At 35.0% G+C, this 18,264-nt stretch overlaps 1 protein-coding gene and 1 long non-coding RNA gene across 2 annotated transcripts; one reads left to right on the plus strand and one right to left on the minus strand.

Annotated features, from left to right (window-relative positions):
- Window positions 1-5,396: 5,396 nt before the first annotated feature.
- Window positions 5,397-10,533, minus strand: LOC141612075 (dnaJ protein ERDJ3B). The gene is made up of 10 exons (XM_074430783.1): window positions 10,212-10,533; window positions 9,874-10,022; window positions 9,611-9,746; window positions 8,548-8,665; window positions 7,992-8,108; window positions 7,605-7,691; window positions 7,402-7,461; window positions 7,238-7,315; window positions 6,389-6,460; window positions 5,397-5,950 (listed from the first exon to the last, which is right to left on the minus strand). Exons 1-10 carry the CDS (start codon window positions 10,295-10,297, stop codon window positions 5,792-5,794), a joined length of 1,062 nt encoding a protein of 353 aa, XP_074286884.1. The 5' UTR covers window positions 10,298-10,533; the 3' UTR covers window positions 5,397-5,791.
- A 4,192-nt stretch (window positions 10,534-14,725) lies between these two features.
- Window positions 14,726-17,162, plus strand: LOC141615197 (uncharacterized). Its single transcript, XR_012529703.1, has 3 exons — window positions 14,726-14,854; window positions 16,112-16,412; window positions 16,504-17,162. It is a non-coding gene; the product is annotated as an uncharacterized LOC141615197 (long non-coding RNA).
- Window positions 17,163-18,264: the final 1,102 nt, after the last annotated feature.

The following is an 18,264-nucleotide window of genomic DNA, read 5'->3' on the forward strand; positions in this document are numbered from 1 at the left end:
GGCTAAACCCGAGCGTCTTGTGGTGAAACCGCACGGATTGTGCATGGTGAGGACGGCCGGATTGTAGACAATCCGCACGGATTGTGCCTCAGCAAGACTTCTTCTTCTTTTCTTCCCTTTTCTTCATAAATCCCTTGGGGATTTCCTTGGGGACTCAAGGATCCTTTCTCAACATTGCTCATCTACTATCATATGTACAAAGGTCTTCTAATCTTGTCTCTCCTTGATGCTTGGTCATTGGATTCGATCAATTTAGTCTCGTTTTGCCATGAAAATGCAAGATTCTTACTCCTTTCCTACCAAGGGATCAAAATCTCAAAGAATATGCAAAACAAAGAACTAAAGATAATAAATGACCCAAATATGCACTAAAAAGCATGGGAACAAGGCTAATTCGGGGGCTAAATATGCGCTAATTATGGTCACATCAGTAAACATCCAACATGCTTCTTGTTGAAATAACAGTTCCATATACTTCACTAACCTTTCATGCACAAACTCAACCTTCTACTCCAAACATTCAACAATTACAGCATACATCACCACATTCACATGCAAACTAACAAACATCACATACGACCTTGACATATACCCCCCATGTGACCGGTTCAAAATTGTAGGGCGAGTTCGCGACTTTAGAACGTCTCCCATGCCTTTGTATTAGCTCCTACAACCTTTATCTCGGGTTCATTTTAATTGACTCCCTATATTCATTAGATTCATTGGTTACAGGTTTCATGATCGTCGCTCTGATACCATTTTGTAACACCCCCATACTCCAAGTGCCTTACCAGGACCACTCAGGTATAAGGATGCTACCATCTCGGTTACCCGAGACAATGATAATCAAATAGACAATAACGAAACAACATTTAAATAGTAATACTTTAGCAAAAGGTTACAATCCAAAACCAAAACCAAAATGCGAATACAAGTTCTCAAACCAACTGTCTAGCAACTAACTGAAATGTTTATTAAACTACTAAGCTACAGCGGAAGACGTCTATCATCAGACGGTGGCACATCCCAGCTATCCCAAAGAATCGACTCATATCTCGCTCAATAACCGCTCATCATCCCCGAATGGATCACCACGCTTTTAAAACATTAAACGGGTCGACTAATCACACAATTTATATAAACAACAACACAAAAAACAAACAAATCAATCATCACGGTATTCTCCGAACTCCGAACCCAACTCCACAATCCCGACTACACACTAAAATGTGTAGCCCCGCTGAGTGACCATCGCAACAGTCACTCCTCGCCAGCTGGGGGGACCGCACCATTCCCACCTAAGCCCCGCTCATCTCCATCGAGCGATAAACCCAAATCCATTAATGTGCACATCCCTTCTGTGGCGGGTTCCACATAAGGCGAATCATGGGCGTGAAGCCACTCCCGCAAGTGACTCCACTCGGCCAGGGACGCACCCAAGAACACAGACGATTCATATCAATCACAGCTACAACCAACAATCAAAGCCAACAACCGTCACAATACGAGTATGATAATATTCAACAATCACAAACACCAATCAACACATCATGGGACTAATACTGAGTAGGGAAACCCTACCTGGAAAGCACAACACAATCAGACGATCTCAGAGCTGATATCAAAACGCTTCCTCTACGAATCCTCCTCCTAACATACAAACATATAATCACTACCAATCACAAAATACAACAAAACCCCCAAATCCCAATATTAGGGTTTAACCAACTTTAACGAAATACTATAAAACGGTACATAGATCTTACCCTCGACGCAAGGATTACAACGGTATAAAGAAAGGTAAAATCCGACCTTCCAAGCTCCGGGATTTGCCAACAATGCGATTGATGAGAAGAATGTAGTTTGATTTCTCTCTTTGAAAGTAATTAGGTTTTAAAAGTGTTTAAAGAAAAGTGACGGAAGTTATTATATACTTAATCGCATTATTAACAAAACCCGACAAATCATCCCTCAGAACCGGCTACTCGATCGAGTAGCTGAGGTACTCGATCGAGTGCCCCCTTACTCGATCGAGTATCTACGTTACTCGATCGAGTACCCAACAGGTCAGAAACTATTTTAAACTGCAACTCACCTTTACTCGACAGAGTAAGGCCTACTCGATAGAGTACCCAGAGACTCATAAAACCGTAGTATTACACCTGCTGTGCAACAGTTACTTGAAGAGTACAGTGACATCTTTAAGGAGCCTACTGAACTGCCTCCTTCTAGAGTGCATGACCATAGAATCCACCTAAAGGAAGGTACCCCCACCAGTTAATGTTAGACCATATAGGTATCCTGTTATTCAAACGGATGCCATTGAGAAAATTGTTCAAAAAGTGCTGGAATCAGGGGTGGTTAGACTAAGTCAAAGTCTATTTTCTTCTCCTATAATCATGGTTAAGAAGAAAGATGGGTCATGGAGGTTTTGTGTGGATTATAGGGAACTGAACAGAAATACTGTCAAAGATAAGTTTTTTATCCCTGTGATTGAGGAACTCTTAGATGAGCTTCATGGGGCCTCAATTTTTTCAAAAATTGACCTAAGGTCAGGGTATTGGCAGATCAGAATGCATCCAGAGGACATTTTCAAAACAACTTTTAGGACACATGAGGGGCATTATGAGTTCATGGTCATGCCTTTTGGCTTAACCAATGCCCCCTCTACATTCCAAAATCTTATGAACTCAGTGTTTAAGGCGCATTTGAGGAAGTTCATCTTGGTTTTCTTTGATGACATTCTTATATACAGTAAGACCTTTGAAGAGCATTGTGATCATCTAAGGAAGACTTTTCAATTGTTGAGAGCAAGTACCCTCTATGTAAAGATGTCTAAGTGTACTTTTGGTGCTTCTGAAATTGAATATCTGGGCCATATTATTTCTGGCCAAGGTGTGGGAACTGATCCTGACAAGATCCAAGCAATGGTTAATTGGCCTCAACCTAAAAATATGAAGGAATTAAGGGGGTTTCTAGGATTGACAGGCTACTACAGAAAGTTTGTGAGGTGGTATGGAGTTATAAGCAAGCCCTTAACTAAACTATTGAAGAATAATGGGTTTACATGGGGTGATGAGGCCACTCAAGCTTTCCTGAAGTTGAAAGAAGCAATGACTGAGGCTCCTGTGCCAGCCTTACCAAATTTTAATGTTGACTTTGTAGTTGAGACAGATGCATCAGGAGTTGGAATGGAGGTTGTACTCAGTTAAGAGAGTCATCCTATAGTTTTCATTAGTAAGGCTTTTTCACAAAGGAATCAAGCTCTTTCAACATATGAAAAGGAGTTGCTAGCAGTCATTTTTGCAGTGGAGAAATGGAAGCCATATCTAATTGGTAGACATTTCAAGATAAAGATTGGTCATTTTAGCCTCAAATATTGGTTAGGTCAGAAGATCACCACCTCATTTCAAAGCAAGTGTCTACCCAAGTTAATGGGGTTGGATTATGAGGTGATCTACAGGAAGGGGATTGAAAATGGAGCAGCTGATGCACTATTAAGAGTAATAGGGTCTGAACTGATGGCCATGGTTATTTTTGGCATACATACTGACCTATTGGCCTTAGTAAAGGCTAGTTGGGATCATGATAATGATTTACAGATATTGATCCAACAAATTGAAGGAGGGCAGACTAAGGCTCACTATACATGGGCTCAAGAAGAGTTGATGAGGAAGGGAAGACTACTAGTAGGGCATGATGAACAATTAAGGGAAAAAATCATTTCTCTGTTCCATGAGTCACCGATGGGTGGCCATTCAGGGGTGGAGGCTACAACTAAGAGGATTTCAGAATTGTTTTATTGGAAGAACATGGATAAAGGAGTCAGGAATTATGTGAAGCAATGCAGTACATGCTAAAGGTGCAAACCACTGCTGCAACTTCCGGGTGGGTTATTGCAGCCATTGCCTGTGTCAGGAGCCATATGGGTAGATATATCTATGGATTTCATAGAAGGGCTGCCCAAGTCACAAGGCAAGGACATCATTTTTGTAGTGGTGAATATGCTTAGTAAGTATGCACATTTTATGTTGCTAAGTCACTTTTTACTGCTAAAAAGGTAGCTCATGTCTTCTTTGACCAAGTGTTCAGACTTCATGGTTTACCTAAAACCATTGTAAGTGATAGGGATAAGGTCTTTCTCAGCAGGTTTTGGAATGAGCTATTCAAATTGCAGCAAGTGGATTTACACATGTCCACTAGTTACCACCTTCAAACTGATGGTCAATCTAAGGTGGTAAACAAATGCATTGAGACTTAATTGAGATGTATGATAGGGGAGAAGCTAAAGGAATTGGCCCAGTGGATACCCTTGGCTGAATGGTGGTACAATACTAATTTTCATTCTTCTGCTCAGAGCACTCCCTATCAAATTGTCTATGGACAGTCACCAGCTATTCATATTCCATATGTCGTAGGAGATAGTAGAGTAGCAGCTGTTGATAGAAGTTTGACTAACAGGGAAGAATGCATTAAGATGCTGCAATTCCATTTAAAAAGGGCACATGATAGAATGAAGGTTCAATCTGACAAGGGAACAGTTGACAGGCAGTTTGTTGTTGGAGATCTGGTTTATGTGAAGCTTCAGCCTTACAGGCAAATGTCGGTTGTTTACAGATCATGTGCTAAGCTCTCTCCTAGATACTTTGGACCTTTCCAAGTGATGCAAAAAGTGGGAGAGGTGGCATACAAACTTCAACTGCCAGAAACTTCTAAAACACACCTTGTGTTCCATGTATCCCAATTGAGAAGGCATGAAGGACCTCCACCAGAGATTGTGAACATTCCTGAACTTGATCAATTGCAGCAGCTCATGGCTAAGCCAGTGGCTATATTGGGCATAAAGTTGGCTAAGGAAGGCAATGGGGCTACAGTTCACCTCTTAATCCAATGGTCTAACAGTGATCCTGAAGATGCAACTTGGGAGCCCTATGATGAAATATTAAGACGATTTCCAGAATTCAACTTTGAAGCTTGAGGGCAAGCTTTTGATAAGGGGGAAAGAATGTAATGAGAAGGAAGTTAGAAGTAGTTAGTAGCTGGAGACAATTGGCTGCCAGCTGGAAACAGAATTGTAACAAAATTCTGTTAGAGATTTTGGAGGGAAAAGTTGTTAGAATGATCTTTAAATAGATTGTTATAAGTTGTTAGAATCATTCATTCATTTTGCTGTAACCTCACTTACTTCTCTCTCTAAACATTCCTCTGTAATCTTTTAATTACCAAAATTAATAAGACGAAACATTCGATTCTTTTCTCTTCATAAGAATCCTATTATTATCTCAGTTTTCCTCGATTATTCCTGGAATTCATATCAATTTTTAGAGTTCATTGCACTTTACTGTTATTGCACCATTGCGGTTACGCTATCGAAGGTCAAAACCAAGAAAATCATAGTCAAATCTGTCAAAAAGATTAAATTACACTAAAAATACATCAGTATTACTACATCATTTAGCAAAGAGGCTCAAGAACGACTTGCAAATCCATTTCGATACAAAGCCTCCAAATTTTAATTTTGTGAACCAAATAAATAATCTAAAGGAGATCACAGGCTCGGCTTATAAATTTATAATGTTCTCTTGACTGTTAGTGGTCCGCAACCCGGCAAAAGCCCTTCCAAATATAGGAAATATGCAATTCACTATCGACCTAATACTACACCGTAAAACTGAAATCAAGGGAGGAAAATAATTAAAAGGAAGAAAAGATGTAGCTAGAGTGAAATGTTCATCATGTTACAGAGAGCCCATTTTTAAAGGCTACCAAAAATTACTGCAAGCTAATCTTTCTAACCAAGAACTTCCTTTATCTTTTGCTTTTGCTCGTCCGTTAATGAAGTCGGGAACAAAACTTCGAAGGTGACATAAAGGTTGCCTTTCTTATTGCTCAAGTGCAGTGGCATTCCTTCTCCTTTAAACTTCCTCACCTCCTTCGGCTTAGTAACGCCCTGAGTTCATCCGAGTTAAACCATGTTAATACTTAATACCCCTAACAAAGTGTAAGCTACTTGGCTTACGAAGTTCATATCGGCCCATCTTTTAAATTAAGGGAAATGTAAGCATGTACTATTTGCATGAAGAGTGAGAAGATCTTTTAAATTAAGGGAAGGGTAAGCATGTACTATTTGAATGAAGAGTGGGAAGATCTTTTAAATTAAGGGAAGGGTTGCATGAAGAGTGAAAAGCTTGCAGGAAGAACATGGGGGCTCGGGGGTAAAAAAAGGCATTTTACGTCTTCGGAGAATTATCTTATATATTTTTCCCATATTCCACCTGGTGCAACGTATAGAATTCACCCAGAAAACATATATATTCCCAAAACAAAACACAGGCAAGGAACATAAGGTGCATTGCTAAAACAATAGAGAAATGTGCAGAATTCTCACCTTTGAACTAATGTCTACCAAATGCTCGTCAAGGTGTTTGATGGTCTTTTCGAAACCGACAAGCGCTTGAAGCTACACGCACATAGGTAGAAACCATTAGATTAACATGCAACTGATGTGGATGACATCAAGAAATAGAGCACCTTTCCAATTCCATGATAAAAGATTTGACTTTTAGCAGATGACAGTAAGAAAGGTCGGCACTACATGCTTCAAGTTTTCAACACAATGCATGAAATAATTTCAAACTTCAGACGCCCAAGAGAATTCCACTGAAACCTAACTAGTAGTTGCCATGTGTCAGCATCTTGCACAGCTATTTTGTTTCCACTTACAACTAAACCCCAAGAATGTAGCTCTACACGACTACACAGAAAATAGCAGTAAATAGAGTCACATAAGCATACACCGCTTAAAGCACTACACAAGTTTATGTCGACTGAAATACACTCACAGTAAGATACACAACTGGATTTTCAGTTATCAACTGGTTTAAATTTTCCGATTTGACTGAAAAATCATAATAATGTACCTTAATATGGAAATTTTAATGTTGAAAATCTTATTATGAACTTGGCTTTAAGTACCCAAATGAGTAGCGTAGGCCACCAAATTGGATTCGCTAAAAACAATTTAACTATGACACACTAGCCATTAATTGGGAGTTATTGTTCAAGCACAGAACTGAAAAGGCATGCCAGTGAGCCAGTCAAAGTAAACAGAGCACTAACAAGCGTTTTCAAGATCTTCAAACAATTTCCAGCAGCTATACGCCTATACATGCCACTGGAAGTCTAGAATCAGACTAAGCTTAGAGGTTATGTAAGATTATATGCATATCGTACTTACCAAAGTAATATTAATAGTGGTACGCAGGTCATTTCCATCTCTCTCGAAAACATCATGGGGTGCCGTGCGAATACGAAACTGCAAAATACACGAGTTGTTAAGATTATGTTGGTAATCTTGAAACATTAGTCGCAGGTGAATCAAAAATCATGAAGGAGCCCTACCTTCAAATCCCCAGCTTCTCCATCTATTTTGGGCTCACCGTCTTCATAGAAAGATATCTCCTGAAAAATGTGCAAGGTCCACCTAGTTAGAATTTTGTTTTCCGGATGGCGAACTAATCAATTGCCGGTCAAAATATATATAACTCCCATCCATTCAATAGAAACAATCAGATGTATGCTAAAACAGCGCACCAAAAACTTACTTCTCCATCTTTCATTCCCTTTTCGATATCCACGGTCAAAGAGTAACCTTCACGTTCGAATTTCACATTAGGACACTTGTCACAAACCTGCGGAAATCAGAATCGGGTGCGTATTTAAGAAGTTGTGTGAAGCACGTACTAAAGCCTGAATAACGTCTAAACAACAGTAGAAACAGAACGACAAACACTGAATAACTAAAAAGCCACACTCAGTAAGAGTGCAACATCAAAGTTCTCCATGGCAGATATCATGTATTACCAGCTTCACACTCGCTTAAATTACAAGGGGATTATAATGTGCAATGAAGCAAACCCAAGTGAGAGTTACAAATAATAACTTATTATATGACAAATAGTTGTAGCAACAGAAAGTGCGATAGAAATAACCTGCTCTGTTATCTGCTGGTACATTCCTGGACCTATCTGCCGATGATAAACCTCATTACGACAGTTGCAGTTTCTTTTCCCTGACGCAGGCTTAATAACATTTTTCTCCCTCCAAACCTGGCATATTCACGAACTAGATTACGTAACTATACTATGAGCATATTTGAAGGAAAAACCAGTTTTTAACACAACAAAACACAAACTTTCATCTCAGGTAGCCCACAAGAACCAAAAGTGGCTATCATCCCATGCGACCCAAAGTCAAAGAAGACTTTAGAATGTCAAAAAAGGGTATGATACTATGATGTGTCAAACATGTACCCTATAAGAATCATCATATGCTACTTTACTTTGTGGTAAGGACAAATGGAGAAGGAAGAAGGGTTCTCTCGCGTATGAAGTCATTTTTCTAGTGAAGTAAAAGAAAAGCTACTACAATTGGCATACAAAACTAGTAGCATAAAGGTTTCCACATCATCAATTTACAAGCAGACTGGATCCAAAAAAGAAAACATCAAGCAAATAGGAAAATCAACAAGCATAAACATATCTCTACCTTCATTGTGCCTCCCATGTAGAGATCTTCCAATGATGCTTCTAGATCTACAATAACATCGTCCCCTTTCACTACTTTCTCTTCCTCTTCCTCCTCCATACCACCACCTCCGAAGAATCTAGAATAAGTACCAAAATTTGAGAACCAACAAGTGAATCAATTGAAATCAATCTAACTTGTCGTGCACATATAAATTTACACAGAAAATATTCAGAGAGGATCTAATGCTCACTATGGAAACAGCTTCACAAGAACAGATACATACAAAGTTACAAACTCCAGCTGACAGAACAATAATTAGTAAATATGATCTCAAAGGACCTTATATTCCACCGTTCTACAATCACTTCCCACCTCAGAGACCAGTAAAATAGTTGATTAAGACAGCGCAATAGAGCACAAGGACATACTACACTTCCCCAATCAGTAATGTTTCAAATCTCATTGGAGGAAGTAAATTGTGCGAGAAGGTGCTTTTTAACCCCATCGTGTACAATTGAGTGAAATGCCGATAGATGAACACCAATCCCACACAAGTTTTGTGAAATAACACCGTGTAACATCCATGAAACCAGGCGATCTCACTTCACAGCTACAATTTCAAATGCAATGACTATTATACTCTACTTTACTTCACTGACAAATTCTTTCCTATAATAGTAAAACTACTACAGTCTCATCTTGCATTCAATAATTTGTTGCACCCCTTCTCTATCAAAGACCAACATGTGAAAAAAATTCAAATCACAAGTTTGACACTTAGAAAAAAGACACATTGTGGAGTAAGTCCTGATGTGTAAGGTTAAGCACTTTTTTCAATACTCCAACTCGGTCATAATCACCATCAACGCCTCTTAGCACATTGAGTCATTGTCCACAATTAGCAAGTAATTAGCAATACAGACACCGAAACATCACACTAGAAGAAACCATAATTCTCTTATCAATGCTAGTCAAACAACACAATGCTCAAGTCACCAAACATTTCAACTATTCAAATGATAACTACATTATAACCTCAATACCCACATAAATAATAAGAAGTACGAAGTAATCAACTTACTGACTAAAAATGTCCTGCATATTCATTCCACCACCGCCACCTCTACCGCCACCGCTTGCAGCATATTGTTTAAGACCTTCCTCACCATACCGATCATAGATTTTTCTCTTCTCACCATCTGATAGAACTTCATAAGCTGCCGAAAAACATAACAAAAACCAATCAAATACAAACACACACAAAAACCTAAAAATATTCAACAATAACCTAACATCTTCAACAAAACACGAAGTATCAAATCAAATTAAGCGAAATGAAATTACCGTTGCTCATCTCGGCGAACTTTTTGTTAGCTTCTTCATTGCCTTGATTTTTATCAGGATGATATTTCAACGCAAGTTTTCGATAAGCTCGTTTGATCTGATCATCTGACGCACCTTTCGGCACTTGCAGTATATCATAATAACTCTTTCTGCAAAATTCATCACAAAATCAGCTGTTTTTCTTAAATTAATTCAACAAATTGATCGTAATCAACACAAATCAGCTAACCTTCATTAATAATTCAACAAATTAATCTTAATCACATAAAATCAGCTATTTTCTTCATTAATTCAGCAAATTCAATCGTAATCGCAATAGAGAGAGAAAATCAACATACGCTGCAATGGCGAATATAGCGTGTAAAAAAACGCATAAAACGAACAATAAAATCGTCGTTTTCGTCGTTCTTCTGTGAGACGCCATTGTTGAGGAGAGAAATCGCGATCTCTCCGCGTATCTATCACCAGATGGCGTAAAGTAGCTTGAAACAAAATTTCTGCAAATTTTGTAATGAATATGATAAAAAGATCGCGACTTTGAGTGATTATTGAAGATTTCTGGAGAATTGACAAATGATTGTGTGAAGATTTCTCAGAAGAGTGAAGTTTGTTGTTGAAGTTATTCAGTGTGGTGTGGTTTTTTGGCCAACGTGTTCTTTCATTGAAGCTACCAATCAGATACGAGTTATTGTTGTTTGTCACCAATAGAAAAATGCCACGTGGTTTTTAATTTTTTTTTTTTTTTGCTTCTCGTTTAAAATGAAAAGGGAGTTGTGCCGTGGTCATTGGGTTATAGGTTGACTGGGCTGGTCAAATGACTCGGTTTGGTATTTTGGAACCACTTCATTTCGTTAAATATGTATTTTGGGTAGGGTTAAAGTCAAAGTACGACTCTTATAAAGACGTTTCACAAATTTTATTTTCTTTATTTTTTATTATAAATAACAAGGTATAGTTATATTTATAATATAATATCTTGTTTAATATGTGATATTAGTACAAATCTACCTATTTTATTTACTGAATATAAGTCATGTTCTTTTGGACTGAACTGAACTGAACTGAATGGACCTGAACTGAACTGAACTTAACTAGTTGAGATCCCGTGCTAAAGCACGGCATTAGAGAGCTAAGGCGTGATATTTGTGAGCTTCACTTGTATGGTGGAGATTTAAGATATTTATATAAATGAGTTGTACTTATAATAAGTTCTAATGTACGTTATAATCTTATCTATATAAATTCAGAAGACAATACTCATTGTACAGCGCGTCACGTCATAAATACATTTTTTTTTCTTTTTTTTTTGAAAAATTCAGGTTATGGTGGGACCCATGAGTGTACAACGTATTTAATTATTCAGATATCCGTCTTTTCGAACATGCGCTAAATTCCGTGTCGCAACAAATTATATAAAATAATCTTATGGAATACTTCTTCGAATTAATATTATGATAAAATTTTATACATTCCGTGTAAAGAAAATGCATAACATTTACGCAGAATTAATTACAAATGCGAGTAAATGTGATTAAATTACATAATTTTTAAAACAAAATTACACAATAAAATTACAGAAGGATTACATTTAGATACGGGATCGAATATACAACGGAAATGAATTACATGTATTTTTGTTAATATTATTGTACGACAAATTCACAACATAATTTTTTAAAACTACAGGGTACAAATTTTTTTTTTCAAAAAACAATAATGACGGCATATGTACTTGGAATATAAAACTCGGCATCTTAACTATCAGCCGAGCACACCGAAATTGGTAGGTGACAATGATAGGAAACCGAGTTAATATAGTCTTCAACAAGCATTTAAAGGTATTTTTAATTTTTTTTTACTCTAAAAAAACAAATAAATAATTTTATTTTAATTTACAAGTGATTTAAAAATTTTTAGTAAAATTTTTCTAATAAATTTTTTAATAAATAATTCACAATTGTTATAACAAATATTGTTTAAATAATAAAAACACGATAAAGTAAGTCGAAAAACTTTAAAATATGTTTTTTTTTTAGAAAAAATAATCCTCTCAGATCTGTATAGAAAGTTGTTCATCACCGGGGATTTATGTACTTGGAGCAAAAATTCTGGCAATTTAACTATCAGCCTCGCACTCCGAATTCGGAAGATGACAATGATAGGCTACCGAGTAATTTCTACTTCTACAAGTACGAATGATAGGCAATGTTATTATCATCATGATAAATACACTTGGACCGTCCAACCGTGAATTCCGAAACTGCATTAAATTCAGATAATCAGCTAATTCTGAGATAATAATCAGCTAATTCTGAGATAATGTCATATGCAGTTAAATATGGCATGGCAACAGTTATAGCAGTTTCAAAGAAGTGGAGTTGAGGGGTAATGGTAGTAGTGGGGCATTTAGGGTTTAGTAAGAGGTTACATTGGCTTATATATAGAATTGCAAACATTCAGAGTATGTCACAAAAAAACTCAATATTGATGCTTCTGCGAAACATTGATCAATCACGTAGGTTGTGTAATCGCACGAGACTAATTGTGACTGATATGGGGGCACGCGTGATAAGATGTACTGTCTTAACGGGTAGTCATAAAGGTGATAGAGTGCATATTGCTCGACTAACACTTACTCCATCGGACACCAATAGATTTCCGGTACGTTTCAGTAGAAGACAATTTCCCATCGGTGTTTGTTTTGCAATGACGATAAACAAGAGTCAAGGGCAGTCTTTATCTCAGGTCAGCATCTATCTTCCAAGACCAGTGTTTAGTCATGGTCAGCTTTATGTCGCACTTTCCAGGGTCACCCGAAAAGAAGGCTTGAAAATTTTAATTTGTGACTCAGATATGCGTACTTCTACTACGACTACTAATGTAGTGTATCATGAAATTTTTCAATTTTTAGAATAACTTGCATATGTTAAAGTTGATTATTAGATTATATTTCTTTTATCCGAATGTAAAGTTTTTTATGTATGCAATTTTTGTTTACAAGAGTAGATTACGTTATTTCCTTATAAACCAGTGCATTTGAACACATGTTTGTAACAAATTTAAACTTTAATTATGTACATCGTTGATTTAGACCAATTAGATAGGTACAATAGAAATGCAAAAACAAATATACATAAAAAAAATTCATTCTGGCCCAAATACATACCCGTGCAATTTTACACGGGTTTAAAACTAGTGTTAGTGATATATTAAAAAAAAAGTGTAATATTTAAAGGACTTTTAGATTAAATTATTTTTGTGCGAGCCTGTTTTTATTATTACAAATAATGAAACCGATTATTATTCAAAAATATACTCTAATATAAGGGTCACTACTAATAGGGGATATGATCATTAAAATAAAAACAAAATGTAAGTAAATCGCATATTAACTTTATAAACGGAAAAAATATAAAAATAATACGACACGTTTATGCTACCATCTCAGCAAAAAATATTCATAAATAAGTATATGCTACCATCTCAATATATTTTGTACGACATGTTTATGCTGCCATCTCTGCTTCATCAAAAGATCTTAACTATGGAGAGGTTGTTAGGGGTATGTTGAAAGATTTTATTGACTAGTATAATTAAGAATGTATTTGTGGGAAGAATATAAATTCAGCAAAAGATTAATTAGAAAAATAATTTTTTTGACCCAAAAGATTACGATTAGAATATTTTATGGATAAATAATAGTATATAAAGGATTTGAAATAAGATCTTTTTATGATATCAGTATATTATAATGATATGTATATCCCTAATTTTGGTGTGTTAGTACATAAATGATTTGAAATAAGATCTTTCTATGATATTAATATATTATAATGATATGTATATCCCTAATTTTGGTGCATATGTTAATTAACCTTTATTAGAAGGATATATAAATCGTAATAATTTTGCTGTATATCCAAAATTTTGGTGCATATCTTAATTAACAATTATCCCCAGGATATGTAAACCATTAACCTTTATTACAAAGATATGTAAATTTTTTATATTTTTAGTAGCATAGTTGGCGTGTACTAATGTTATAGATTTGAGTGGACTTGTATATGTTATAGATTATTTGACGGCATACACTAAGCCCAGCATATTAATATGTAAAAAAAAAGTCCACTTATAGGTATGAGCATTTAGGCGGGAAAAAGTTTTAGTTTTCTTATTCTTTTAGTTTTAGGGAGATGGACATGAACTGAACTGAACTTTGCCAAAAAAAAAAAAACACCTACGTATGACTCAAAAATCCTCTATTTACTAAATGAATAGGTGAAACTTGAGATTTTTCCGCTCAAATCATTTCACCTATAAATTGGGCCTAATACTTTGGTTATTCTATATAAATATTGGGCCTTTGTAGAGAAAAAAAAATATATTCAGTAAAATATTTTGGACTACCTGATATATTTTGGGTTTTTATGTGTGTTAGATTCTACAAATCTTCCTATATACTACGAGTAAAAGAATAAAACTTATCTAAAGTTTTTCCTTCAAAGTGCTATAACTTATATATGGAAACAAATTAGATTTCATTTATTAAAATAATTTTTCATTTAAAAATAACCTTTTTATCATTAAACTTAAAAATATAATCTTTTAATAAAAATAAAAAAAAATTGGTATAAAACTATAATCTCTATACATAAATTGTTACTCCTATTTTTAACTTCGCGACGAAAAAAATTTACTAAAATAATATGAGGTAGTTAAAATATTTTCATAAAAAAAACACAAAAATTACTCAATTCTCTTGATTAATTTTAAGATTAATTTTTTTTTTTTTAAATTCATGAGATTTAAATCTGAAATCTATAAGTATTATAGTAAAAATTAAAAGCACTATATATACCGCGCTTTTGCGCGAGATCTACACTCATTTCTCTAACAAATACTAGTGTGCCTTCAACCTTTCCCCTTAGAACTTGTTCGTGAAAAAAAATCCTACCTTGACGCAACAGCCAATCTTTTGAAGGTATTCACTAATTTTTGGTATTACCCTTTGATTCTTTTGTGCCTTGATTGAATTCACATACTTCCTCCATTCAACTCCACTCTACTACTTTCCTTTTTCACGTTTGCCAACGCGTGTTTTACGCGCTAAATATCGTTAGCAACGTATTTGCAAAAATTATAAAAGTTAGATATTTTTAATGTACTCGTAAAGACGAATCAAACAAGATCCCACATGAATATATTTCTACTTACGTATCGAGAGAAAATCGAAATTGAATACACAATTGTGAATAGTGTACAAAAGTGAAATAGGTAGAGTGCAGTTGAATAGAGGAAGTATTTTTTAATGGGTTTGTTTTTATTTCTTGCTTTTGTTTTGCAATTGTGATATTAAGACGTGATTTTATGTATTATGTTGTTTCCTATATGTGTTCTTCTAAATTGATCTAAAAAGTTTGAATCTTTGTTGTTAGATCGCAAATTACTTCTATATAAGACATTTGTATAATTTCAAGAAGACATTAATATCAGTATAAAGGGAGTTTGATAGCATATTAGCATGGAATGTGACGGTGTCATTTGTATGTCTTTCTACTCGTCGTAAATACAGGGGAGGTTTTTGTGAAGAGATAAAAAGCATACATTGTAGTGGTATATTGCAACGATGAAATAAGACTGTCTTACACAATAATTATTGAAAAATTAGAGCAAACTATGGAAGATGCTAATCCGACACTTATAGCTAAATTGAAATAATATAGGTTGTGGTAGTGCTGAGTAAATTTGAAATAGATATTTCTTCAATTTTAATTGAAAACATATAGAAAATGAATAAGAAGGGAAAATAATAAGGTCAAAAGGCAAGAAACTAGTTGATGAGAAACAAAGGTGACACGCTCTGATGCTCATGGACAGAGAGATAAAAAAATACGGATTACATAAGTACGAAAATGGATATAGCATACATACATAGTTGATGCAAAGGGAAAGAAATAAGAGAGTATGATTTCAATAAATTTGTTAGCCAAATGCATATAAAGTCCCTTAATTACTCTTCGTACTTTGATATACTGTCAAAATGTTTTTTTTTTATTTTTTTGAACTTAAATTTGTTAGCCAAATGCATGTGTGTTAGCCAAAGTAGGAACTTTTGTCATGACTTATGTGATAGTCAGATGGTCGTAGTAGTTATATATCCATCTGACCATGCTTTTATATATAATCCCTATCTTTGTCTTGATGATATTGAAATAATTTGTATCGATTTATTTGAAAGTAACATAATGGGAAGAATTTCCTGGTCGGATGAGAATTCAAGAGTTTTGCTTAACATTTTAAATGAGGAGAAAAACGGAGGAGTTAGCAAATTTAATTGGGGAACCATTGCCAAGAAATTTAACGTACAAAACGAAAGTGATGTCACGGGAAAACAAGTGCAAAATCATTATACAGATTTGAAAGAAAGATACAAGTGTTGGGAGGAATTGCAAGGTTTGACTGGCATATCATTCAATCCTATTACTAAATAAATTGATGTAGCAGAGAGGTCTTTGGAGAGATATAGAGCATTCTTAGAGGTAAAATTATATTAACCTCTCTTAAACTACATTTTTAATTAGCTATATTTTAAGTTAAATCTAAATTTAAGTCTTAATTTGTTTTATACAGCGGAATGTAAAGTATGGTACAAAGATAATCAAACAAGAATTGACAAACCTTGATGAAATGAGCAAACTATTTAATGGAAGATCTGCGCATGAGGTGGGTGGTTGTTTTTTCTCCGGCAATGGGAAAAGGATCATCTTACTTGAGTAGGCATATTGAGGATCTTACTATTGATGAAAAATCTCCAGACAATGAAGTGTCGGGTGATGAACTTAATGAATTTCAGGACACCATGTTAGTTGATAAGGATAAATCTCCACCAAGTTTACTTGACAGAAAAATTTTTCTAAGAACCTCGCGTAAGAGAAAAATTGAAGAGCCCATTAGTTTAGAAGAACGTAAGAGAAGGGAAACTAGTTTTTATATTGTTATTGCACTATTATCGGGAACTAGTGTTGGTTCATCAAGTAAGCCTTCTAAAGCTCAGATGGTTTGTGAAGAATTGACTAGAATGAAAATTGCAGAAGAATCGGGTGATGCGTACTTTGTTTCCACCGTGAGTTATTTAAGTGATGAAACACGTGCCAATATATTCCTAGCACTTCCAAATGATAATCGAAAGCGGACCTATTTGAGGATGATGGATGTAGATCTTTTGTTTACTCGGCTTTACTAGTTTGTTTTAGTAAACACTTTATAGTTTCAAATTTGTGTGTTTGATTTGAACTTTCCATTTTCATGTGTTTGAACTTTTCATTTTCATGCGTTTGAACTTTGCGGTTAAGATATTTGAACTTTATTATCAAAATAAATGAACTTGATAGTTTTATTCTGATTTTTGTGTCTTTATAATTGTGTTTTAATTGTTCTACACTACTACAAATCCAGGCAATTACAACGCCCCTTTAACAACGATTATTCACGAAAATCACAACAGACGTTGTAGAATGTATGGCGCAAATTTTACTAAAATTAATTACAACGGGTATGGTTATATAACCGTTGTTATAAGTTTTAACAACGGGTCACACATGCAAAACCGTTGTTAATAATTTGGCGCAAAATTGACGCAAAGTTAGTGAAAAGTAATCACAACGGTTACTTTTGAAACTCGTTGTTAAAACTTAGTTAACAACGGTTGTTGTTTTACAACCGTTGTTAAAACGTTTTAACAACGGTTTTTGTTTAATAACCGTTGTCAATACTTTCCATACTATAAACCACACAAACACAAATTAGCTACAGCCACAAAACACAAACCTTAATACACAAACACAAACACAAACACAGACAAACACAAACACAAACACAAACACAAAACACACACTTTCTCATCGTCTCTTTCTCTCTTTCTCATCGTCGCTTTATCTTCTCGCCGTCACTGTTGATTTCATCGTCTCTTACTTTCTCTAATTATCAGGTAAATCTCACCGTCATTGTTGGTTTCATCGTCTTTCATCGTCATTATTTTATTTTTCTAATTATTTCATTTGCATGTATGTGTTTTTATCGATCATTATGTTATTTCTTTAAGTATTATTCGCTTAATTAGCTAGTAAAACAAATTAAATAAAATAAAACAAAGAAGAAGCAAGATGATAGAGAGGAATGCATGATAAACTTAATTAATACTCCCTCCTATTCTATATATTCTTCCCTATTTCCTAAAACGGATTATTCAGGTTTTCTTCCCTTTTCTTATTTTGGAAACTTTTACTCTTATTTTATTCATTTCTCTCTCCTATCACCAAACCTCACCCAACCCTTTTCCTCATATTTTATTAGTTTCCTTAATGTTTTGGCCCCACCATTTCTTATTTAACT

Source organism: Silene latifolia, chromosome 11, assembly GCF_048544455.1.
Source record: "Silene latifolia isolate original U9 population chromosome 11, ASM4854445v1, whole genome shotgun sequence".
NCBI classification, from domain to species: Eukaryota; Viridiplantae; Streptophyta; class Magnoliopsida; order Caryophyllales; family Caryophyllaceae; genus Silene; species Silene latifolia.